General features: G+C 35.7%; 6 protein-coding genes across 11 annotated transcripts; 4 read left to right on the top strand and 2 right to left on the bottom strand.

Annotated features, from left to right (window-relative positions):
* Positions 1 to 72: 72 nt before the first annotated feature.
* LOC138177857 (mitochondrial ribosome and complex I assembly factor AltMIEF1) lies at positions 73 to 723 on the top strand. Its single transcript, XM_069109100.1, has 2 exons — positions 73 to 474; positions 585 to 723. Exons 1-2 carry the CDS (start codon positions 319 to 321, stop codon positions 621 to 623), a joined length of 195 nt encoding a protein of 64 aa, XP_068965201.1. The 5' UTR covers positions 73 to 318; the 3' UTR covers positions 624 to 723.
* On the top strand, positions 680 to 1,283 carry LOC138177855 (mitochondrial translation release factor in rescue). The gene has a single exon (XM_069109098.1). It carries the CDS (start codon positions 680 to 682, stop codon positions 1,196 to 1,198), a length of 519 nt encoding a protein of 172 aa, XP_068965199.1. The 3' UTR covers positions 1,199 to 1,283.
* Positions 1,160 to 9,275, bottom strand: LOC138177833 (DBF4-CDC7 kinase regulatory subunit chiffon). 3 transcript variants are annotated; one of them, XM_069109050.1, is made up of 8 exons: positions 8,961 to 9,275; positions 8,441 to 8,553; positions 6,567 to 6,809; positions 6,219 to 6,481; positions 5,980 to 6,145; positions 5,665 to 5,903; positions 3,007 to 5,587; positions 2,754 to 2,945 (listed from the first exon to the last, which is right to left on the bottom strand). In XM_069109050.1, the coding sequence occupies exons 1-8, from the start codon at positions 9,034 to 9,036 to the stop codon at positions 2,895 to 2,897; spliced, it is 3,732 nt and encodes a 1,243-aa protein (XP_068965151.1). In that variant the 5' UTR covers positions 9,037 to 9,275; the 3' UTR covers positions 2,754 to 2,894. The 3 variants fall into 3 exon arrangements, with proteins under 3 accessions (XP_068965148.1, XP_068965149.1, XP_068965151.1); XM_069109047.1 differs by having other exon boundaries at positions 1,160 to 5,587; positions 8,961 to 9,231; XM_069109048.1 differs by lacking the exons at positions 8,441 to 8,553; positions 8,961 to 9,275 and adding an exon at positions 7,008 to 7,638 and having other exon boundaries at positions 1,160 to 5,587.
* An 815-nt stretch (positions 9,276 to 10,090) lies between these two features.
* Positions 10,091 to 11,839, top strand: LOC138190113 (transmembrane emp24 domain-containing protein 5). The gene is made up of 4 exons (XM_069132635.1): positions 10,091 to 10,508; positions 10,759 to 10,955; positions 11,058 to 11,124; positions 11,190 to 11,839. The coding sequence occupies exons 1-4, from the start codon at positions 10,320 to 10,322 to the stop codon at positions 11,418 to 11,420; spliced, it is 684 nt and encodes a 227-aa protein (XP_068988736.1). The 5' UTR covers positions 10,091 to 10,319; the 3' UTR covers positions 11,421 to 11,839.
* Positions 11,798 to 22,748, bottom strand: Exn (Ephexin). Of its 4 annotated transcripts, none has more exons than XM_069132630.1 (15): positions 20,691 to 22,740; positions 18,650 to 19,751; positions 18,236 to 18,564; positions 17,535 to 17,971; positions 17,326 to 17,459; positions 15,071 to 15,265; positions 14,241 to 14,789; positions 14,047 to 14,147; positions 13,862 to 13,964; positions 13,428 to 13,776; positions 13,252 to 13,365; positions 12,991 to 13,152; positions 12,691 to 12,885; positions 12,279 to 12,595; positions 11,798 to 12,195 (listed from the first exon to the last, which is right to left on the bottom strand). In XM_069132630.1, the coding sequence occupies exons 1-15, from the start codon at positions 20,925 to 20,927 to the stop codon at positions 11,981 to 11,983; spliced, it is 4,539 nt and encodes a 1,512-aa protein (XP_068988731.1). In that variant the 5' UTR covers positions 20,928 to 22,740; the 3' UTR covers positions 11,798 to 11,980. The 4 variants fall into 4 exon arrangements, with proteins under 4 accessions (XP_068988731.1, XP_068988733.1, XP_068988732.1 ...); XM_069132631.1 differs by having other exon boundaries at positions 11,916 to 12,173; positions 20,691 to 22,742; XM_069132632.1 differs by lacking the exon at positions 15,071 to 15,265 and having other exon boundaries at positions 20,691 to 22,739.
* On the top strand, positions 19,604 to 24,112 carry LOC138190114 (acyl-CoA-binding protein homolog). Its single transcript, XM_069132636.1, has 4 exons — positions 19,604 to 19,709; positions 23,028 to 23,162; positions 23,631 to 23,745; positions 23,867 to 24,112. The coding sequence occupies exons 2-4, from the start codon at positions 23,148 to 23,150 to the stop codon at positions 23,998 to 24,000; spliced, it is 264 nt and encodes an 87-aa protein (XP_068988737.1). The 5' UTR covers positions 19,604 to 19,709; positions 23,028 to 23,147; the 3' UTR covers positions 24,001 to 24,112.
* Positions 24,113 to 24,169: the final 57 nt, after the last annotated feature.

Here is a 24,169-nt window from a genome sequence, read left to right as displayed (position 1 = left end):
TTGGTATCAAAATATTTTAATAAAATTATTAATAAATCAGTAATGGTAATAACATTAATGATAAAGTTAAATGTAATCAAAAGAATTAATCATATATTTTTTTTTTGTCACTGAAAAATTGCAACTATGATTATTTGGGCGTGTTTATACATATATATGTTAAAATATTAGAAAAAACTTTATCGGATGATTTATCCCTTAGTAGTAATACGCAACGCTAACATTGGGAGGTTAGGACGATTCGTAGTTTTAATGATCAGAAAATCTAATAATTTAATAGTTTAACGAACGTCAGAAAAATTAAAATAAAAGTATAAAATGAGACAAACGATTTTAAAATTATACAAAGATTTATTGCGCTATGGTGACAATTTGAAGTATACAGACAAAGAATATTTCCGATACAAAATTCGTAACAATTTTAAAGAAAATAAGCATTTAATTGATCAAACAGAGATTGACTTTCAATTGCAAGTAAGTAATCATAAAATATAATGCATTTTTGTTATAAACTTCCAGTTGCAAATGCGTTTAAATAAAGTAAAACAATATACATTACTTAACATAAAGGTTATTTTTTTCAGAAAGGACAAAAACTTCTACAAAATCAGCGAGTATTGTAAATCTATAGTTCGTTATAGTGAAATTAGACAAATATAATTATATATTGTTTATAGCAATGCTGAAGCTGTTATATAGAGCATATAATAATCAATCTTATGATACTCATATATCGCCATTGATTGTTAAAAAAATGTACGGATTTTTATGTTGTGAAGTCAAGAACAATTGGGGTAACCTATTAAATAGCCAGAAACAAATTCGATATAAATCATACAATCGCTTCTTGGATTATTCAAAAGTACCCAGGCTAGAAGAAAATGATTTACAAGAACAACATGTTAGAGGATCTGGACCTGGCGGTCAAGCAACTAACAAGACGAATAATGCAGTAATTTTAAAACACAAACCTACAGGATTAGTTATAAAATGTCATCAAACTAGAAGTTTAGAACAAAATAGAAAAATTGCTAGAGAGATACTGTTAAGAAAATTAGATAATTTAGTGAATGGTCAGGATTCTCTGGAAAGTCAACAGGAACGATTAATGAAAAAAGATTCCATTAAGAAGAGACAAAAGAAAAAAAAACTCGCAGATTTGAAGAATGCGTTTATGGAACGCGAGAACTTAAAATAATCGAAAATATAATACATTATTTAAACAATTTTTTGCTCCAGATGTTATATAATATCTTGTCTAATAAAATTTAAGTCAAACACAATACTATTTTTGTATATTATACACTAACGAAGTATAATATAAAACAAGATAGGTTAGGAGTATGTAGAATCTCGTTGTCATTTTTAATGGAAAATTCATATCTTTAATAGTCATCTCTTTTTTGAAATCGCGAAAGGCTTACATTATTTTTCTTTGAAATAAAATATTTAGATATACTCTCGCAAAGGAATTCAATATATATATATATATATATATATATATATACATATATATACATATATATATATATACATACATATATATTGAATTATATCTTACACTCAATGATGCGTTTTGTGACAGAAAATTATGATTTGCTATAATGAAGCTTGTTTACAGCACTGCGCATTCTAAAGCCTGCTTTTACAAATAAAAATAATTTCTTTTAGATGTACACATTTTTGTACGAATACCGAAATAAGAAAATAAAAGAAAGTACTTTCTTTAAACGCAGATATATATACATACGCCAACTTTCTGATTCAAAAACGCAAAGACTGCACCAAAATATCAATGTACAAGGTTCTTAATAGAACTTTAGAAATCGGAAAAGGACATGAAGGAAAATATTAATAAAACCCTATCGATGGTGCGCCAGTAGTGTTAAATACTATTCTACATACACAAATATTTTATACATAATTTACATGTTGGTAGAACATATAGATTAAATTTTAACAACGAGATCGTATAAAAGACTGAATCTCGATTTTAAAATTTAAACTATAACGAAAGTCGTATTGAGGATTTCAGCTACTTTTTAACCACCTTCCGAATTGACCACGGTTGGTCTTTAAACGTTTTTTCGGCGGTTGAGTATTCGATCTCGGAGAACTGGAACTTCTTAACCGTCTGTTGCTTGCAATCGTTACCGAGAGAATACTGTGGTCCATTTCAACTTGATCGTCAATCTTCATCATTCTAACAACTGGTTGAAACTCAATACTCGAACGTCTTTGTTCAAGTTCTGAAGTAGTTATAATCGTAGGGCTTACATGTCCCGATAATGCACAATCGACTTCAGAATCTTGTGTTTCCGATGACATGGTATCGGCTCGTCGTTTTGTACCTTTTATAGTTTGTTGCTTTCTACATGTAATACTTAAATAGGAATCCTTTTTACAATTCTCGTCTTCGAACACTGTATCTGAAGATATGTCAGTTTTTCTCGTCCGTTTCTTCGCGCAAATCCGTTTTCGCGAAGTTACTCTGTTCCTTTTATATACATTACTATGGTGGAGGTGGTGATGGTGATGATGATGGAGGCGATGATGCTGTTCAATTTCAGAGTCAGAGTTTTCAGAATGAGTCTTCTGTTGTCTCTTTCTCGGTAATCCGTTAGTATTATGATGTTTCCTGGAAACAATTTTGGTCTCGGCGTCCTTTCTACACAATATCTCATGATTTTCGAGTTCTACACGAGATTCGCAAGTTTCAGAAGATGTGTTGTCATGTTGCCGTTTCTTGATGGTTGCGTTCGAGATAAAGCGACGTTCCGATATAGAATGAACATCTTTCCGAAACACGTTCTCGTGATTTTCATCGTTTCCGTGATCATTTTCTGACATTTCTTCGATCTTCGACAAATTTTTTCTGAATCCATAGTCTTTGTTCAATATGAAATTCCTGTCAGTCTCGTTGCATATATCAGATGTAAGTGAACCTGTGCAGGATTCAGCATTTGTTGTATGTAACATGGAATTATCAGGAACCGCTATACTTACGTCTTTCTTTTCGTTTTCGTCGTGACGCGTATTAGAAGAAATATTTGAGGTATACACTTCGAATAAACGTCCGTCGTCCTTCCTCTGGCCGAAGCCTAATGACTGTTCATCTTGTGTGATGGAACTCGTAACGGATGTAGCTATTTTAATATTACCTTCTTCCGTTAATCTGTTAGACATATTCGTGACCTGCATATTACAATCCTTCTCGCTTTGCCCTATATTTTTCTGCACTAGGTTTTCCCTTTCACAGTTTATGTCTGCCAGAGGTTTGCTTTGGAGTCTTCTCTTCATTTTAATTCCAGGCCATCCGGTTCTATTTTTCCTCTTCTTCCTTCGTTTTAAAGGTGACTCGACACTTCCCTCACCACACTCGGAACTTGCGCATGATGAATTTTCTAAACAGTTTACGATATCGTGACAACTGTCCAATAATTCAAGCAAGTTTGGAGGTGGTCCTCTTGGGATATTTGGTTCATAAAAATTCAATTCCATCTGTGTTGTATCTGGCTCGAACGATTCAATCAACTCGAAACTATCGTTTGCATTATTAAGCATCTCGTCGATACTTTTTACCATTTCTTTTAGATCTTCATCCACATCAGATTTCAACTCAGTTTTCTGATCAGGTCTGGGAGTATTTGTATGTGACCTGATGGATTGGCATTCATCTATCGTGTACAAATTCGAAGATTGTTGTTGCTGTTGTTCTCTTTTTCTTATAATTGTTGACATAATAGCTAATGTGGAAGCATGACAACGAGGACTTTTCCTAGGAGATCGTCCAATACAACCCATACTCCGTCCGCGACCTTTTCTTTTATTTTCCGCTCTATTTTGGTTTTTTATCAAAATTTCGTGAAAATTTTCAATTTCATATGGTAAAAGAAATGGCTTTTGTGAGTCCCCTTCGCTAAAATAGTGCCAAAATTCTGCTCCTTCATCTTGCCGCTGATACGTTTGATACCATGGTTCAGACTTTGGTACGGCTTCAAAAGAAAATTGCATTTTTTCAACCTCTGGTGAGGGTTTGGACGGATACACCTTTGCTATTTCTATACCTTTCTCGACAATATTACCTTCTATTTTTTCCTGATTTTCTTTAATACCAGTTAGAGGTGCCTGATACCTTAATCTGCTCCCAGGAGTTTCGAATTTGTAATAATCAACATTATCTTTGATCAGCGCTTCTGCTTGTGTCCGTCTTTTTTTTCTAGCTCGTCCCAAACTTAAAGAGTCTTGAGAATCGTCTTCGGTAGTTTCCGATTTTACAGGTGAACTAGAAGTTAAGAATGAGCTAGGACAGATAGAATTGCCGCTATCGTTGCACTCACTTTCAGTATCCCTTGGTAATACGCTACTCTGTTCGTCATCGCTTATTTCACTCGAATCATCTCGTTTAAGTTCCCTAAACATAAAAGACTCCGCTTCATCGCTTAGTAATGATAGTTCCGACTTTCTTACACGTTTAAATCGTACAACTACTGGTTTCTCACTAGATGGCACTTCCTTCTTTTCTTCACTATCCCCATCCTTTTGAACTGTACATTGAGAATTATTGTTTGACAATACACTCGATCTTAACTTACTTCCTAACACTTCCACTTTATAATACGCACGATTATCTTCAATCAAACGTTCTTCAACGGACAACCTGTGCCGTCCTCTGACGCTCCGACTACCTCTTCTATTTGACTTGCAACATTTTGATTTCTCTTCTTTTGCTACTTCGTTCTTTTCTGTATTATTTAGTGTTCTATTAATTTTCTCTTCATCCCTTACAGAATGACCATTACAGATTGTGCCTGTATTGATATCATTGTGCTCTGATAACCTTTTTGCACTTGATGGAGTATTTTCTAACTGTAATTTGCAAGTCAATTCTTTTAAAGTTTCGTTTCCAGGCGAAATTTTACAAGGTTTAATACGACTGTTATCATTTGTACTTAAAAGATTTTCATTACAACCATTTTTTATGTTTCCATTAATTTGATCATGATTTTTACTCTTTGTAAGAGTTTGTTCTTGTTTGATTCGTTCGGGGTCATTTCCAATACTATTTTCTTCGTTATTACAATTTATTGTCCTTTGTATGTCCTGATTGTTAGTATCTTTAAGTTTGTTATATGTTTCACAATTTTTCTCATTACGACATTTTTCTTCTAATTCCGCCGAGAATGTTTTAATTTTGTATTCATTTTGCTTAGATTCTTTTAATTCATGTTCTTCTATATATTTGTCTCCTGGTTCATCTTCTTCGATCCAAATTGTCCCTTTCGCTCGCTTTTTGATAGTAAAACCTTCGAATTCGTCATAGAACTTCTCCGTTTTATCGGCTTCATGCCAGGGACTACCTTTTGACCTTAATAAATGGCCGCTTTCATGTCTTGTACGTGTACGTAAATTATGAGAGGAGTTTAATCTTAAACTGAGATTCCGACGTGCGCCATTACGTTGTACCATCTTTATGTCTCCAACGTCAAAATCCCCTAAACTTTTTGCATTTCTATTAACCTTCCCTTCTGGCAATACTGTGTTATGAAGATTACGATCCCCATTGGAAAACAAATTGCAATCTTTTCTATAAAAAAAATATTAAGCAATACTTTAACACTTATTGTTAAAGAAGTGATTTAATTATTAATATATTTTACGTACTCTATATTTTTTCCTCTGTTTAGTTTTAAAAACGCTTCTACATTGGCTCCTGCATTGATCAGTTTATCCAAAGACAAGAAATTATCATCATTTTGAACAAAGCTAAGATGCTGGTCGCTTTGCACATGTTTGGCCAGATCTCTATATCTAATACGGCAAATTTCACAATAACCGGAAGCTAATTGTTCTGTTCTTCGAGTGCGGACAGTTGCTCGTGGTCGCCGAGTCATTTCTTTTTTCTATTCACATTCAATATAATGTTTTGCGTTTAACGATCAAACTTTATACAACATAAATATGTGTATCAAACATTACCTCCTCTTGGTTGATAGCCTGGATACCTTCCCTGTTTTCTTTTACTTCTTTCCCTAATTTTTCCAGTTTTTCTCGTCTCTTCGTACTGAAAGGACAAGAGCCTGGATCACCGTGAAAATTCAATGTTGGCCACACAGGTAGTTCAACAAATACAGGTCTAGTATCCCTATGTCAATATGTCATTGTATATTAGAATAATTTGACGTATAGTTATAGAGATCTTATGTTAAATAACATACCTCTGAAAGGATTCAAATTTCAGATAAGGACCCTTGAGGTGTCTGACCTTTATATCTTTAGTTGAACTCTGTTGATGCGAGTGTCTTAATTGTTTCAAATTATTTGTGTCTTTAACAGATGAGTAGATTTTGTCAAGCCAAGACTGAAGTTTATCAATTGCCCAAATAGGAATTCCCCAATTTTGAGCGTTGTAGAGTGGATCCACGGAACACTGTTGTGGCTGTATCAGAGCACGCTCCAACATTGCCTCCACCCGCGATTTCTAAAAAATAGTACATAGATTACAAAGCACAAAATTCAGATGTATAAAAAGTAAAGGTGAAATTTTACTTTGACATGGTACTCACAGATCTTTGGGTAGTTTGACCCCGTAGATTGGTTGTATTAGACAAGGGGCATTCAGGACTAAAAAACGATGTTGGAGGAGTTGGCATGGGGGTTGGAGTTTCTAAACTCCTCAGCGAGGGAGGTCCCCCGCTGCCTCCACTGGCACAACCCCATTTATGTTTTTCAAAATTTATGTAACCAGTCTTGTCTACTCTGTCACTAATCACCAGGTCTACACTCCGTATTAAAAATAATTCTATTACCTAGAAAATTATAAATAAAACTTAAATAAGATTGCTAGAACTATAGATTAATTACAATGAATAATGCAAAAGTAAAATGAAATACAAAACAAATTGAGAAAGGTAGCGAGACCAAAAGCGAAAAAGGTAGAAATAAGGAGAAGAAAATAGCAAGAACAAAGAAGAAAAGTTTGCCGGCTTTAAAGTGATTGAACTCACGAGAAAAAAATTGGAAGTTGCATCAAAAGGATACGTAATGTGTGAATGCCCGGTGATAAGTGACCCGTTGACGGATGCACAAATACACACGTTTACATCGCGGTATGCTGACGTCAAACAATTTCGTGTTCTTCTCAAGCGCAACTAAGCGCACTACTATCAATCGAATTCGCAGAAGTGCGAGCCATGCGTATGTAGTTGGAAATCCTCATGTAGTTAACAATGGTTGCCGCATTGTTACACACCGTTCTAATAATATGTTACGAATCGCACAATCAAGACAATAACGAAGCACGTGGGATCAAATGAAGGGAATAATTCAAGGAATTTTTATCGGGAAATCAACTGAAAAGGATTTCTTGAAAGAAATTCATGGTAATGAAAATAATCAGTGAGTTTATGTTGAGTTACTGTCAAGCGGTCTTGAAACGCATGAAACCTTCACACAAAACAACTTCCTCGAACCACACTGTTTATCGGTTTATGAATTCGCAAATATTTCGAACTTTGCGTTGTAAAATATTTAAAATGCGATTCACAGTACAGGGTTTGAAGGGAGAAGTTTGTCGAGATATATCTCAAGCGGTGAAACGAAAGGAAGGAGGCAAAGGAAAAGAGCGCTGGGACGCGCGACAAGATCGTTACTCGCGGGGGAGAACTGTCACGCACAAAATGGCCATTCGCCGTTAACAGCTTGGCAGACGAGCCTGGAGGCGGCGCTTTGCATTCTTGCTCGCTCTCCGCCGACGAATACTCTGACTAAATGAATACGGTAGCCTCGCTGAATACTTGAAAATCCTTTTTCCCTGTATTTTCGCGTCCATATTTTTTGTTTTTTCAAACCACAACACAACAGTTGAAAGCGACGAATCTGCCCCACTTCGCTTCTACTTCTCAGCTTTTCCTAAAGATGGCGTGACACGACCCGGTTTTTTAACGGTTGTTTGTCAACAGAAATATTTTACGAAAATCCTTCTGTATCATATTCAAATTATCCGAAATACAGTTTGCTTTTTGATATATCGGCGATTTTTAATTATTGTACAAGGGAAAACAGTTTGTCAATAAGCAGAGAGTTAACAATTAAACATGTTTCCAAATTATTTCTTATTATCTCAACCTTAAAACTTCAATTAAAAATTTAAAATAAATATAAATAAAAAATATTATGAAAGAAATTAATTTTTCTGAAAGTGACAAATCATATCTTTGCAAAGTTAATATTAATAGGCTAAGTAATAATAGAAAGCGGTGGAAAACAAAAGAGAAGATAAATGTCACAAATATGAGCTAGAAACTAAATAAATGTGAGAGACATAGTGGGGATATATGTATGTCAGAAAAGAGTTACTACAAATACACTATAAGAAACTATGCAATGAAGTAACAACACATCATTCATATATGCCATCTACATATAACTAAACACTTACTCCTCCCAAATCTTTAATCTTAGCTTCTATTTTAGTTGTAGTAGCATGATTCTTGATATCCAAGTAAAATGACTTTCCTTCCAATGATTTCAATTCCTTCTTTGTACGAACATCTGAAATGTCACAGAAATGTCATAAGAATTTTTTATCTTTTTTCCTATACCTGTGATAGAATACAATTTTAAAATGCTATTTAAACATACAGTTTTGAACAGATTTAAGTCTGTATCAGTTTTACAAAAATATCAAGATAATACATCATGTAAAAGAAGAGAATATGCTGATTAAAAATGAAATATCACATGTTCTTTTTATTAATAGACATATGTATATTACGCGCAATGCGGAAAGATTATTCTATACGTATATTATGTTAATATAATTTATTTTATTTTTTATGCAAATGCACGTTGTATTACGTATGTATGTACATCGAAAGGAAATTGTTCATAAAAGTTCAATAATCTCAATTATCAATTGTTTCGACATAAATACAAATTTGTATATATGTTAGACATACGTGAGTGTTTGTTTAATTTATTTTCTCTTGATGGCTGCTTGTGCTCCTGATGTTGAATTTTGGATGGCGATACCATATCCTATGCTATGCACCGCACAGACAACAACGATATTTTACTGTACCTTTGTATTTTTACAACACTTTCCATTCTCAAAAACGTACCACGTATTCCCATAAATATTTCTTTGCATATCTGTCAATTATATCCATTTATTTAGGAAAACGTAACCTATCAACTACAAATTACACCACAATTTTCATTTCCGAACTAGCAAATCCAACTCTTCTGAACCGTTCTGAACGTTTTCATGAATTGAAGTTGTGCACTCTAGATGATTATTTGAAAAATATACCGAACCATGATCATATAAACGTATAAGGATAGCCACTATAATAAAAGTCCCTGAATTTACATAGCCCGATATTTTCCATATTGAATGTTTTACAAAAGTTAAATATATTTCATTGTAATAATTAAAATATGGTTATTAAATGATTTTAATAACTATTCAATCAGTTACTCGATAATTTTATATCAGAATATCAGAATAAAACTTTCAATTTTTCTTTCTTTTGACCTTCTACCTATAAAAATTTCTAAAAATTATTTAGATCGTTTTGTAAATTATGTGATATGTTATCATATTGTTACATACAACCATTTGATTTTTATTCTTATGTACAGAGCTTAATAACTTCAGTGTATAAGATTTTGAATCAATATTAATTTGTTTTAGACTAGATCTTCATTTGTATTAAATCCGAGCAGCTCTCTCTTTCACAGATGTTTTCACTCGGCATTGAAAGCCAAAATTCAGATCATATGATACTTACATATTTATTTTCTTTGTTCATTGTTTTCCATTCATATTTAATGATTTTCAACTTTTAGTAGAGCTTTTTAAATTTAAGATATTCAAATTACTATTATTTTTATTAGTTATAATTTTTTTGTTTCCTTAATGGACAGTGAATAGGTAATGGATTTTATTTTAAATTCGTTATAAATTTCATAAAACACTGTGAAATTGCAACGATTTAAATAAATTATATATGATAGTAGAATTGGCGTTCGTAAAATATTGACAACGATATTTTACATTGAATATTATCATAATATTTGTACATTTAAACTGTTCTATTTTTACATTTCTAATATGAAATAATAACAAAATTTGCAATAGATTTCAATATTTTGAATTATACATTACAATAAAGAGTCGAATAAAGACAGTTGAGAACTACTGAAGATTGTGGTGGATGTAGGAGAAGCACATTGAAGCACATTTGTCAGTGATCGTGAAAGCGATTGTTGGCCGGGTGGATTGTTGTGATGGTCTGTTTGATTAAACGTGAACAATGTCTAATTTTTTACGAAGTTTGGTTTTCGGAGTGTTTCTTAGCCTCGCGAACGCCAGCATGCCTCATCCATGGTATGAAACTTTACCCGCAGTGGCCTTAGATTATAAAGTTCATATTGATGCCGGAAAAGAAGATTGTTACTTTCAATATGTTAATGCTGGCGCTACTTTCTACGTAAATTTCCAGGTATACAGTTAATTTTCACACGGTTATTTCATAGAAAGTATTTTTTTTATTCACTTATTCAAATTGAGGATCAGTATAGTATAATATCAACGAATATTTTTCGTACAAGTTTAAATATGTATAATCTTATGATTTATCTGAATATATTTAACCATATGGTTCTATTCTTTAAGCGTAAATTCCTAGAGATTTTTAAATATTCGAAAAAAAGAGAAAATAAGAAAATTTTTAAGAATATTTATAAATGCAGGTGGTACGTGGTGGAGATAGAAAAGCTGGTTTCGCAGTACGAAATCCAGAAGGAGTAATAGTTCATCCTTATCAGTGGCTTCCTAACTCAGATTATCAAGATACTGTGAAAAATGCTGGCTATTATAGCATTTGTATAGATAATCAGTTTTCCAGATTTGCTTCAAAATTAGTTAATTTATATATTACAGTAATCAGGTAATAAATACATATATGTATATATATTTTAAAATGTATAATGTTGCAAAGTATATCTTTTAATTACAGTCCATAATTTATTTATTTATTTATTTGATACAGATACGATGAATGGGATAAATATTCAATGGAACTAGAGGAATTAAATCTTTCTGTGGAAAACTTTACAGTAAGTATTTATTATTTTCATATTTTTTCATGACAATTTGTTCATGATGTGTTTTTTTTTTCTAGTCTGCAATAATCAATGTGGAGAAAAACATTAATGAAATGCTCCAAACTCAACATTTGAGCAGAAGTAGAGAAGCTCGAGATTTAAATTTATTATTGGATAATAATTCTTATGTCCAAACATGGTCTATTGCCCAAATAATTGTCATAATGGTAACCACAACGATACAGGTATATTTTGTAAGAAAATTATTTGAAGTGAAACCATCTAGATATTCTAGAGCAGGTATATAAACATTATTGACATATTGTATCATTGTGATTGTGAGCGCGATTAACGAACAAATTTTTTGCGTTTATCGCGGGAAGGATAATGACGAATATACTGGATTGTTTATTTAGAATGTAATAGAAGACAATCTATTTTGTTTAAGTTAAAGTTTGCTGTACTGTCAGGATACAATATTCTTCTTTTCTCAGAAAGAACTGGAAAGCCTGCTTTGTAAGACTGTACGTGTCATGTCCTATTTTTGCATAAACAAAACATTCCATTGATTGTTATAAATTATCCAAATATTAATTTCATTTGTTTTTATTCTCAGGCTTTTAGCTAAAATATATGAAGTACAGTTATAGATTGATGAGATTATTAGGGAACATTTATAATAGTATTTATATTAAGACAATAAATAATAAGATACTTTTATTATAAACATGTTTTCAGTTTTGACTAATCCTTACATTTATTGTTATTTATGTGAGAACGATACGGATTAGGTTATTGTAGAATATCGTAAAATCTGATTTATTAAAAATTGCATAAATTAATAATCGATAGTTGAATCATCATTCATTTAATGAGTTGCTGATTGTTGTTTTGCTCTTCGTTGTAATGCGTTTCCGCTTAGTGTAAGAAAACGATGTCTCTGTTTAAGGTTTTTTGCACGAACATGTTCTGAAGCTACTTCTTTCGTATAATTTCCAGGAAACCAGCCCTGTTCACCATTTAACAATTTTCCTCCTTGATACCACCCATCTGACATTTTCCTAAACACGTTTATAATATCACCTAAAAGCAACTTTTTGCGTTAATTGAAACGCAGGATCGGTCAAAATAGATTAAGTAGTCTTTTCATAAAAAATATTATATACCTGGATGCAATGACAATTCGTCCGGTTGATTTGGAGAGTAATAATATAAAGCTACTACTTGAGGACAATCCCACACTTCGTAAAGAGTTTCTTCTGGCAATCCGCGTTTCGAGGATGAAACTGCTTCCAGCCATCTTTGTCTTTCTGTGTCGCTTTCACACGTTAATATATATTCGATCTGATGTCCAGAATAATTTTCTAAGAGCGTCAACAGCATCGCATTGCGTCCAGCAAATGGCGAGTCTTCAGGAACTGGTTCTAAAGCGATTAAACTTCTCTTACAAGTATCTATAACGGTGTACATTTCGTCGTGAGTACTGTGACATAGAGAAGAAAAACATACGTTATACGAAACAATAATTTTCTATTTTATAGCAGAGCAGGAGAATGCTGTTATGACGAAAGTTCATACTTAGATTTCTGTTTTGCGACTAGAAGAAGATCCGTGAGCAATAATAAATAAAGTGGCGTCTTGTTAAATCTTTTTCCAAACGTGAGTTTGTATTCCGCATCGGCTTTTGTCGATAGTTGTACGGTTGGTCCACTTTTAACCAAATGTTTCCCTTTTAATACGATTGGTTTAATTTTTGCAGAATATTCCAATTTTCTGTTAAAATAAAATTTCTTGTTTAATATATATACACATATATGTAAATAAATAGGGAAGATTGCGATACAACTTTCTTGGGCTATATTAAGCCGTAAACATTACCGTATTAAATTTTCCATTTCGATTTCTTTTGCTGCGGTACTGGCGCCTTCGTTACATTCAGCAACGACGTAACTTAAACTCGACAAAACTTTTTCCCAATGTGATCTATCTTCACATTCTACTGGCAGTTTAGAGAGAACCGCATCGGCCAATAAAGGAAGCCTGGATTCACATACTTTTTAATAATTTACATGCTTTTGTCGCGTTCATTCGTTATTCGACATGTGTGAAATTTTAACATTTAAACAGAATTTATTTTACCTCGTTATTCGCTGCATTGGTAACATTAAAAATGAGTGCAACGACAAACTTTGACAAGTCGAACGAGCTTCTATTTGCGATATGGTTTCTATAAATTTTGAACCTTTTCGTGTTCTGGAAAAATTAATCCACCGATATAACTTTATCACCATCCGAGGGAATTATTTTCTACTTACCTTAAATCTTTAAGAGTCGTGTCTATGCTAACTTGATTAGAACAATACGCTACGTAAATATCTAAACATTTGTCGGTATATTTAAGCAACACGTCTGGCAAACCGTGCAACATGGGATCGTATCTCCATACAGTTTCTAGTTCAGCTAAAAACTGTTCCGATGCTTGCAATACGCTAGGAATACCGCCGAACAGTTTATCTTTCTCGAACGGAGTTAAAATTTCATCGAGTGAGGGTTCGTTGAGAAATTCGTTTTTTAGGACACGTAGAGAATTCAAATAGGACGCTTCTGAAGTGAGAATCTCGAATTTCGCTTCTTGAACCTTCTTCTCCTCCGTACTTAGTCGTTCTAGTAAAGAGTAAAACGTGATCTTGGATAGACTTTGGATAAAATATGAAAATTCAAAACAGCAACAATGTAACGTGTCGCTTACGTAAAAGACCATTATTTATGACTTGTGGTGTTTGACACCACAACGTTCTATGTCCCGGTTTTGCCAAATCCGTAGTAGATCGCGACGGGATCATACCCTCGACCTGATAATCGATAATAAATAAATAATTAGACCGTATCGGAAGCATTTGAATATTCCGAATGGTCTGTAATATAATACATTACCTCCTCGTAATCGTCTGAGCTGAAGTCGGACGCGATCCTAGCAGCAGCTGCTGCATAAAATTGATAGAGTGGTTCTTGATCGACGAGTACGCTGTAGTGGTCTAGAGGAATTACGTGAGAAATTAGGAAGATCAAGAAAGAAAAGAGAGAGAGAGAGAGAGAGAGAGAGATATAAGTTTCAAACACTGACTTACCCATCTCGTCATTGGTATTGCTATACATTGGTTCCTCGCTTGAATTTTTGGACGTTGAGAGATCGTTATCGCCATTCGCGGAATCGATGTAACCATTTAAGTAAAAGGTTGAAAAAGGTCCGGTAACGGTTCTTTTAAAATGTCTGGCAAAACTAAAATATCTTCCACCGTCTAAATTCGAATGATCGTTGGAGAATTCCTTATTTTCGTCGCAAGAATGACCGTCGTCAACTGTGGTTCTCTTTCGCATGCGGCCCAGACTTCCTTTGGTAATACTCCAAGTCCTTCGAAGCATCTTTATTCTTTTACCAAGAGTTCGAGTCAGACTAACTTCGCGCGGTGGTGGAGGATTCGGTCTTGTGGGTGCTTCCAAATACGCGATCACTAATCGATCGGAATCTATCGGAATCTTTCGTTCTGTTTCGGTACTTTCGTATTCTCGTTCCCTTGTCGTCTCGTCGGTTGTCGTCTCCGCTTCCGAATCTGTGCAGAAGTCATCCGGCTGGAAGGAATGGAGACTCTCGTACGTGCTGTCATCGGATGTATCGTCTGTAAAACGTTAATGACTAAGTCGATGAAAAACGAGACGCGCTCGCGCTATGTTCCAACCTCTATCTCCCAAACTAGTAGGAAAGTGGTTTTTTGTTTTAATACGATTTCAAGGTAAATCATAGAATTTATTAGATCTCTTTTCTAAGATTGATTTTGAGATACATAGAAAATCTTTTCTTCCCGTAAGACAGACGGACAAACAATCGATAGAAATTCGTTGTTGTTTAACAGTATATGAAAATTTTAATCAGCGCAACTTCCTAAAATCTTGCAAGGACCTTCGTGAACGTAGCACGATGTTTCCTGCGTGTCCACGTCTTCGTCTAGGTCGATGACCCTCATTTGAACAAGACCCTGTGTTCTTTGTGGATCTTGTTGCGTCGTTCGGTCCTCGCTCTCTTCTTTCTTCCATTCTTCGATATTCTGCGTACAGCCAACGAGCAACACCGATCCGTTGCCAAGGCTGACAGCCACTTAAAATCATCGTTCACGGTCAAGCGTTACTATGTCGTTTTCTTACCGCACACACGTGTACAAATGCATATGTATATGGTGTGGCGTGATGTGGTGCGATGTGGTATAACGTGGGTGTGTGTGTGTGGTGCTCGACATTTGTCCAAGTTTCAAACGTTAACAGGAAGATCGAGAAATCGAGAAATTAAAGAGGAGAAGGGGACAGGTAGAAGCTATGGTGCATCGGACGAATAAAGTGAAATTATTTCGATCGTGAGTCGCGTGTAATTTCTTTTTACTTTCATTTATAAACACAGATCGTCTTGTCGGATCTCGTTGAATAACTCTCGCGATCGGATAACACGTATTATTGGATTAAAACGTATTGCTTGTTCAAAAGAATAATTAAAATCTACAATATATATATATATATATTTCCGAACGAACGAACAAAAGCGACGAAAAGAGTTTTTTTTATTTCTAGTATCTGAATGGCGAGCAAATAAGTTGAGATCAGTCAGACAAAAGGGATACATTGTAAACGGTTTCGTCCTGTTTATGTCTTGGACAAACCTCGATTTTTGTAAAGTCTTTATCATGTCGTGTATAAAATAAAGTATCGTAATTTACCTTGTGTATTCGGTCGTTGGAAAGTTTTCAAGGTCTGTTTCATTTCCACGACATGTCGACTCGTTGCGGACGAGTCTCGCTTACGAATACCGATGGACGAATATCAAATTCGTGTCGGAATTAAGTAAAAGACTAAGCAGGTAGCGATGATCAAGAAAGAATCGTACCGTTGTGCAATCGACGAACGAAAAATCGTGCGAAAGTATAATAGAGAGTTCCGACACGATACGATAGGAAGTAGCGCGACGCTACACGACGCGACGCAAACAGCGCAGCGTCTCGGCCGTGACTGACACTGAGAGAGCGCAATACGCGCTTTCACCTCCCTCATCTGTGTGCTCGAGTCCGGTTTCCAGGCTGAATTCCTCGATAAAATATTTTCACGCGCATCGAATCATCGCCTACGTTCTGTCTATTTACTATCGTCCATCCCACTGTTGCTAATCCTTACAAGATATTGATGAATCGCCTTAGGTATGGGCAATATGCCCGTGAAAGCGATCGGAAGGATTGATGCGGTCTTTCTTCCTTCTCAATTTCTCTTTTAATTCAGGAATAACAACTGTGTCAAACATTTCGAACAAAAACAATTTCAATGGGTAAGTCTCGTTCAGATAGAAAATTCATGATCGGTCGATTACGTGCAACCGTTTGTAGATTGTCAGCGATGTTCGTTCATCGCGAGACATGTGCGATACGACAAGTAAGTATGTATTTAGGTAACTTTTACTTGGAGCAACCGACTATTGTTCCAGCGATATAACAGCACAATGCACTCCACAAGCTGTCCCATAGCCGTTGATTCCAGAAGTCTATTTCTTTCTTTCACTTTGTATGTTTTTCGCTCTTTTACTTCGAGATTTTCGATCTCGAACCAACGAGATTATGTACGAAGACAAAGGAAGTCACAATCGATGGAAAATTTTCACTCCGTTCATTGCTGTATGTTTCGATTTTCAACATTATCTTGACATATGATTCGTCTAATTTAAGAATGCAAATAGCGCTGAATCAATTATATGGTCAGCTTACTCTTGTTACTGTATATACCTACGTATACTATTCACGTGTCGCGTGAACCAGCGGAAATTCGTAGCAAATGTTTCATTTTACGCTGTCTAATACTTTTGAAAAAGAAAAACGACGTGTATATTCATCGCATCGAGCATTGAAGCCTCGTCGATGTTTCGACTCTTTGTGCTATACGAACTCTTAAATGGGAACAAGATTTTTTATATTTTTTGAAAATCAGTTTCATTGAAAATCTCACAAACGTTTATCGTCTGTGAGATACGACAATTTATTTACGACATCGTGTTTGTACATAAAATGCCTAAAGTCGATCACTTGTTAAACAATTATAGAAACAACTGTATACCTGACATTACCGATACACATATGACGTAATTTCATCTTAGAATATATTTATAATATTTTTGCAAAAACTTACCACGAAGCGTAGACTCGCATGGCTTCGACGACGAATTGAAGTCTTTCCTTGATATTCTGGATCGTTGTTTTCTCATCATCCGGGACCACCTCTGACCCGACCTTTTTCTACTCGAAACGACTTGCGTCTCTATCCTTTTTTCATCAAGAGAAAAACTACTTTCTAGAGAAATGATAAGGAAGTATTTTATCGTATCCGATCTTACTTACGACGTGTAGTATTTGTTCGCAAATTGAGATAGTCCGATCATAGTTGAATCCTCTAAATCCTCCCACTCGGATTCTTTGCCGCACATCCAACTCGATCCCAAGATGGAACCTATCGTAGAGCCGGTATAAAGGCTATTGACTCGCTCTTCGCTCGGTAAACCGACGTCATCATATACATCTTGATCGTTATTTGATACATCGATATTTTCGTCTACGCTAGAATATTCGTTAGTGACGAATAGTTCGCTGCTTTCTTGCTTCACTTCGTTATCGCAAATTTCGATCTCGTTGTCCTTAAAATCGTTTACTGCGCAACTCGGACCCATAACGTCGTCGTAAATATCATCGGAATCTTGGAAAGCAGTCGGAGATTCGCTGATACGATTGTCATTAACGTGTAATGCATCAGGCGTGCCCACATCGTCGTAATCGTCCTCCTAATTAATGCGTTAATTAATGCATAATTAATGCATCGTAACGCAACACGAAAGAAACCGATAATTCATTATAAACCGTCAAGCGATTATATTTCTTAAGATAAACAAAAACGTAATATGAAAAAGCTGAAATGCAAAACTGCCAAGACGTCGCGTTCTGATGCGACCAATATTTATGTATCAAATAACTGGCGAACAAAGAATCAGAGAAACACGTCGATTCGCTGAACATTAATACATCGTACACACACATTGGATTATCACCTGGTTGTTAAGATTCAGAGGTCCAACGTCGTCGTATACTTCACCTACGGCGTCTTCGATATTTTCGGTATTTTCATTGGGGATCGTCCGCGTATTCTCCAGAAGGAAATTCTTAGTCCGATTGCTCCAGAGAAAACTGGAATTGGTAGGTAATTCGGTACACGGCTCATACGCTAGTTCGTACGTTGCGTTACTCCCCTCGCGTATATTTGCCCGATATTCGTCCGTTTTCACCTGCTGGCTTAACTCCAATAGTTTTGCCGAACGCGTTTGCAACTCGGATAATAATTGGCGTTTTAGGGTTTCAACATTGAACCCGTCGTTTCTTCCTAAAATTAGAAAATATTATGATTAAACGAGACGAAGAAAATGGATATTTAAATGAGAAAAGTAATCCCAAAAGAGAAAACGTACGTTTGGCTTTCTCATTTGATTTATCAACGACCGACGACGTTGCATCGAAAGAAGTCGACTCTGCGACGATCGACGACGACGCTTGCCCGTTTCGTTTTTCAGCCATTGAATTTTCGTAGTTCGTTGCTACGAGAAGAGGTAAGGTGGCACACTTTTGCTCGTGTGTAATTACCACTTGGCCCAAACTAAATCTGATCGTGTTTTCGTTGGAAACCAGATTCGGATTCGTGGCGGACGCGATATGAACAAAATTCGTCGGCGAAGAGATTTTTAGATATTTCAATTCCTCCCGAGAAAGACTTTTCGATCTGTATCTGCCGTTGGAATTTATCCCTATCTTTGTATCTACCGATGATGAAGTTTTCAAAGAGTTCAACGATCGACTCGGAATACCTTTTTCCTTCTGCTTTCTCTTCCCTTTTTGTCCCTTTACCAAATATTCCGGTACGAAATGCAACACATTTTTCGCAAAATGTTTCTTCTTTTTCCCGCAGTTTGGAAATTCGTTGCTAAAGAGCAAACTTTTCGCTAACTTTCCATCCGAAAACGTTCCCACTAAAGACTGTCCGTCTAAGGATAGTCTCATGTCCGAATAACTCTTGCTAGCTAAATCATTGGTAGATTTAGATTTGACAAATACATTTTTCGTGCACGAAGTATCTTCCTCGTTCTCGAGACTCTCTTCGTCATCGTTCGCTTCTGCTTGAAAGTTGCAACACGCGTCCGTACCGATCACCGATTCTATTTTCTCATAATCGTCCGATGGAGATTCATTTTTGTCGTTCGTGGAACTCGCTGTTACATGATTCGCGATATAACAACAATAACTGGAATTACGTGCAATTTCTCCGGCATAGGTTTCCTCGAAAATATCAGTCTCCAACACGCTATCTCTTATCAAAGTATCCTCGATATCGCTGTTATTGGTCCAATTGCGTTGCAAACAGGCGATATCTTTTTTTAGATTAGGCTCGACCGCGGTGGTTTTCAACCGCGTTTCTTGCGAGTCTGGCTTCGACGACGAAGACGACGACGACGACAACGGCGATCCAACCACAAGGTATTTTGCATGTTGCTTCGATGAAGGACACGTCGCGTCGACCTGAACGAAACGTTTCACGCGAGTCATTAGTTTGCGTATATACAGGGTGGTTGGTAACTGGTGGTACAAGCGAAAGGGGGGTGATTCTACGCGAAAAAAGAAGTCGAAAATATAGAATAAAAATTTTTCGTTTGAGGCTTTGTTTTCGAGAAAATCGACTTTGAATTTTCGCTCGGTACGCGTGCACTTTATCATGTCTCGTTATAACGGATCTCACTGTAGATCGTTGTCTCAATGGAAAAATTAAAGAAAAAAAATTAAAAAAGAAATTTTTATTCTATATTTTCGACTTCTTTTTTCGCGTAGAATCACCCCCTTTCCGCTTGTACAACCAGTTACCAACCACCCTGTATACCTACCTACTTATGCTATAGTTAGGACATTTATAACGGTTTTGCGGATACGGTTTCAAGGAATACGATAAAAATCGCAATCTAACTGTTTCAAAATAGTAACCGCCCCGTCGCTCTGCGAGTTGCAATTTCTAGAGGAATTGGAACCAGAGGAACTAGTTGATTTGACCAGAAGAACTTGATTTCCGACAAAAGCACGTAAACGGGCGAAAAAAAAAAAAGATCTCGTCGGTCGGTAATTAACGGATGTAAGTACGAGGAACAAGGCGATAGTACGAGTACGATAAGATAACGAAATGTTTTCGAATCTGTTACCAAATCAGTCGGTCAGTAGAATTCAAACCGAATGGCGAATAACGATCGTTGGAAGCTAACAAGCTTCCAAGCCACTCCTTTATTAGCATCGTTTTAACTTTCGCGAACTCGCATCGCGACGGGATTCCAACTACCCCGTTCGTTGTGTTTTTTCAACGATTGTGAAATGACAAACGTGAAATAGCGCTGACAGTTGCGAAATTGCAATTTTATCGAGCTGAAAGAAATCGTCTGGAAGTTGAACACCTATTAAAGAACAATTAACGCGAACCTTGAAGCTGGATCTCTTGGCAATCATCTCAGTATGAATTTTCCCCTGCTTCATCGACTCGTTCGTTGCTTTGGTCGTAGCGTTGCTATCATCGTTGATAGGTAACAACTGCAAAGGTAACGTCGCTCTCTTCAGAGCCAGACTATCGAGAGTCGCGTAAAGAATTTTCTCCGAGGTTGGAGATGGTTTCCGGTCTCCGTGGAGAAAACTCCTATTCGCAACTGGTACAATACTCATCTTTTCTCTTACTTCAACGTCACCCAGTGGTATGATATGTTAATTAATCATTACCGATTCACCCAAAGAATCGTCATTTTGTCATGTTACTATTGTGAATACCTTTTACTTCCAAAGTTGATTTCTCGATAACGACCACGCGAAAATCATAGTCCAACCGCATAATATCGTGTCGCATAATGAAGAAAATCCATGGATGCGCTGTTTCGACGATCCAGCGATAACGAAAGGAACACGATCTGTTATCAGATACCGGCAAATACCCGTGTATGTTATTAGGAATTCGATTGAATTTATCTACCTTTTAACGAGATTTTCGATGCTATGCAACGTGACACAGTAGTCGCCGCATACGTGACAGCAACAACTTTTTCTCCACTGTCAGCACAAATTTTTAACATAATACGATCGATATCATACGATGGCTGGTCAAACAACGTTGATATCCTTGATACGTAATGCTTGTTAGAGAGCAATCGCGATTAAACGAGAACGCGGTCTGGCCATATCTTTGTCGACTATGTCGCATCGAATGCCGTAGAAATCACGATTCTCGGAATGAACAACTAAGCCTGTCTGCTGTTCCTTCGTAACGTGTAACATTCAAAAAGACACATTGCACGTTTTGTCGATCGTTCGTTATTCGATGCCCGTTTTCTCGAGCAATACGAAATACATATCACCGTTTATTAAATAAATGATAAACGCAATCGCAATAATCAAAATATTTTTATTCTCGTTGAATTTCCTTGTTCACGGTGTGTACTTTGTCCGCTTGCCGAGACACTTGAGATATTTCACACCAAACTTTCTGACTTCCCATGCTACTGTTACTCTTTGATTCTCTTCCCGTATTGGTTAATAAGCAGTAAACAATCACAAAATTTGTTCGACACTCGATGTAAAGAACTTGTATCGTTAACAAGGCCACGGATACATTTGCCGCTTACAAGTATATTTATACCGACGATACCGTTCATCGGATAAATCGCAAACACGATGACAGACGTGTCTGTCGAGCACTAGTGTTAGCTGGCCGCGTACTCTTCCGAGAGAGAGTAACACTGTCCCGATCGAACTGATCGGCGATCGAGTGACAAATCACGCATACTCGGTGAATTTTGAAACCACTTTGCTCTGACTGCGCGCGGCCGCGATCCCGCGTACACGAAATCGGTCGTCTCCGTCGGTTTTCGTTGCTACTCGTCAACCATTCCCGTATTCTTCAAATGATTCACCCTCCCTGTTCTCGTAGCTTCATGAGTGCTATTTCTGTACTTTCGTCCTATGGCATGTCGAAAATTTTATTCTGCGGTTCTAAATACCAACGAAATTATCCTCCTTATCTTCCTTTCTTTATTACGTTTATCATCTAATCTCTTTTCGATATTTACACAATCAAATTGCTTCTATCCGATGCGCATCTATAAAACATCTAATTCCATATTGTCATGTATAATTTCGTCATCGTACAACATACGTGCTAAGAAATAGAATTCTCCGTGTAATCTGTACGATACGTTCAAGAGATTGAAACTCATTTCGTTCAGTTTTGAAATTCTGAAATTCAGCCTGAGCTTCGATGTACACATTGTCTTCGAACACGGCCCTGAGGAGCAGAGATTCTCGTGCACAGCAAAGTTAGGGAAAGGTAAAACGATGTATCAGGTAGTCAAGAATTTCTACATTCTTGCGTAGCTGAGTATTGGGTGATGATGTGGCAGGTTGGCCCCATTCTTTCCAGGCGGTTTTCGTTGACTTGGTCTCCCATCGCTGGACCGGACCAAATCATGCGTATCATGACATTGTTTCTCAAAAGTAGATCAGCGAGTAACCATCCTAATTTATATATAAATTCGTTTTTAATTATTATAGACATAATTCGAAAAATTAGAGCTAAAGGTGCACTAAAATATCGCACCTTCGGTAGTATAGATAAAAATTTACGAAGCCAACAATTTGTAAACTATTGGTAGTAAATTATATATGAAATATATAAATCGGCTTAAAAACATCGACATGGATAGATTATTATTCGTAGATGTATGTACGTACTAATTTTTTTTAAATCTTACATGTACCTCTTTTTGTCATTGCCAGTTATGTAGCATAGTTGGTAAAAAGGTGGGGACTTCAGAAGCAATATTTAATCCATGCATAGGTAGATCCATTGGTCACTAGCAGTACTTAACCGAAAGCTACCATTAACTGCTAAAAAGGATGTCTCTTGATCAGGTAATTACGATTTTATTTATTCAATACTTTTCGGCGAGTTCGGTTTCATTTATGTGACTATATTCGGTAAATAAATCACTATGTATTGATACAAGATCGGATTGTATAATTGTAAAAAGGAGAAAGAAAAATTTGTTATAATAATTGTTGTTGTCATTTGTGATAAATAGTTAATGCTTAAGATTGCTCAGTAGGAAGAAAACGAGGAATTATGATTTACGTAAATAATATATTATCAATTTCACTCATTTACAGGAAATTTATTTTCTAACGATATTTTCCTACTAGATAACGTAATGATTCAAAGGTGAAATTTTGTGCAACGTCATAATTTATCTTCCATTATTCAATAATGTCTTGTGCTATAAAAGGAAATACGAAATTTAAATATTAAGGAAAATATAGTTACGAGCATCTGCAATAACTAATATGACTAGATAGTACATAATTGTATATGTGATTTTGTAGAAATTCGAGCAAGCAACAGAAGCTGTAAAAGCTCTTACCAAACGTCCTACTGACGAAGAATTTTTAGAATTGTACGCGTTGTTTAAACAAGCAACGGTGGGAAATATAAATACCAGTGAGTTATTACATACATGTTTAATACATATTATACAAGAAGTATATGGATTATGCTTGTCTTACTTCGTATAAAATTTTATGCAATTATTTTATTTATATCATTCCATTATTCTGTACAGCGAGACCTGGTATGCTGGATTTAAAGGGGAAAGCAAAATGGGACGCATGGAAATCGAAGGAAGGTATGTCGCAGAACGATGCGAAAGAAGGGTACATTAAATTCGTGGACAAATTGTTGGAGAAGTACAAATAAAGTGTTTAATTATTTTGTTATTCAAATACGACGCTGTATTATATCGGTGTATGACTTTATATAATTTATATTTCGAAATAATATTTTGAAATAAAATTGTTATTTTGGGTTATATCTAAATTGTTCTTCTCCCATCCTTTAAATTTTAACTATTAAATTAGGTCCGTCT

Source organism: Bombus flavifrons, chromosome 3 (genome assembly GCF_040668555.2).
Source record: "Bombus flavifrons isolate JBK064 chromosome 3, iyBomFlav1_principal, whole genome shotgun sequence".
Classification (NCBI taxonomy): Eukaryota; Metazoa; Arthropoda; class Insecta; order Hymenoptera; family Apidae; genus Bombus; species Bombus flavifrons.
The sequence above is the reverse complement of the archived record's forward strand: the minus strand, read 5'-3'. Positions and strand labels throughout refer to the sequence as shown.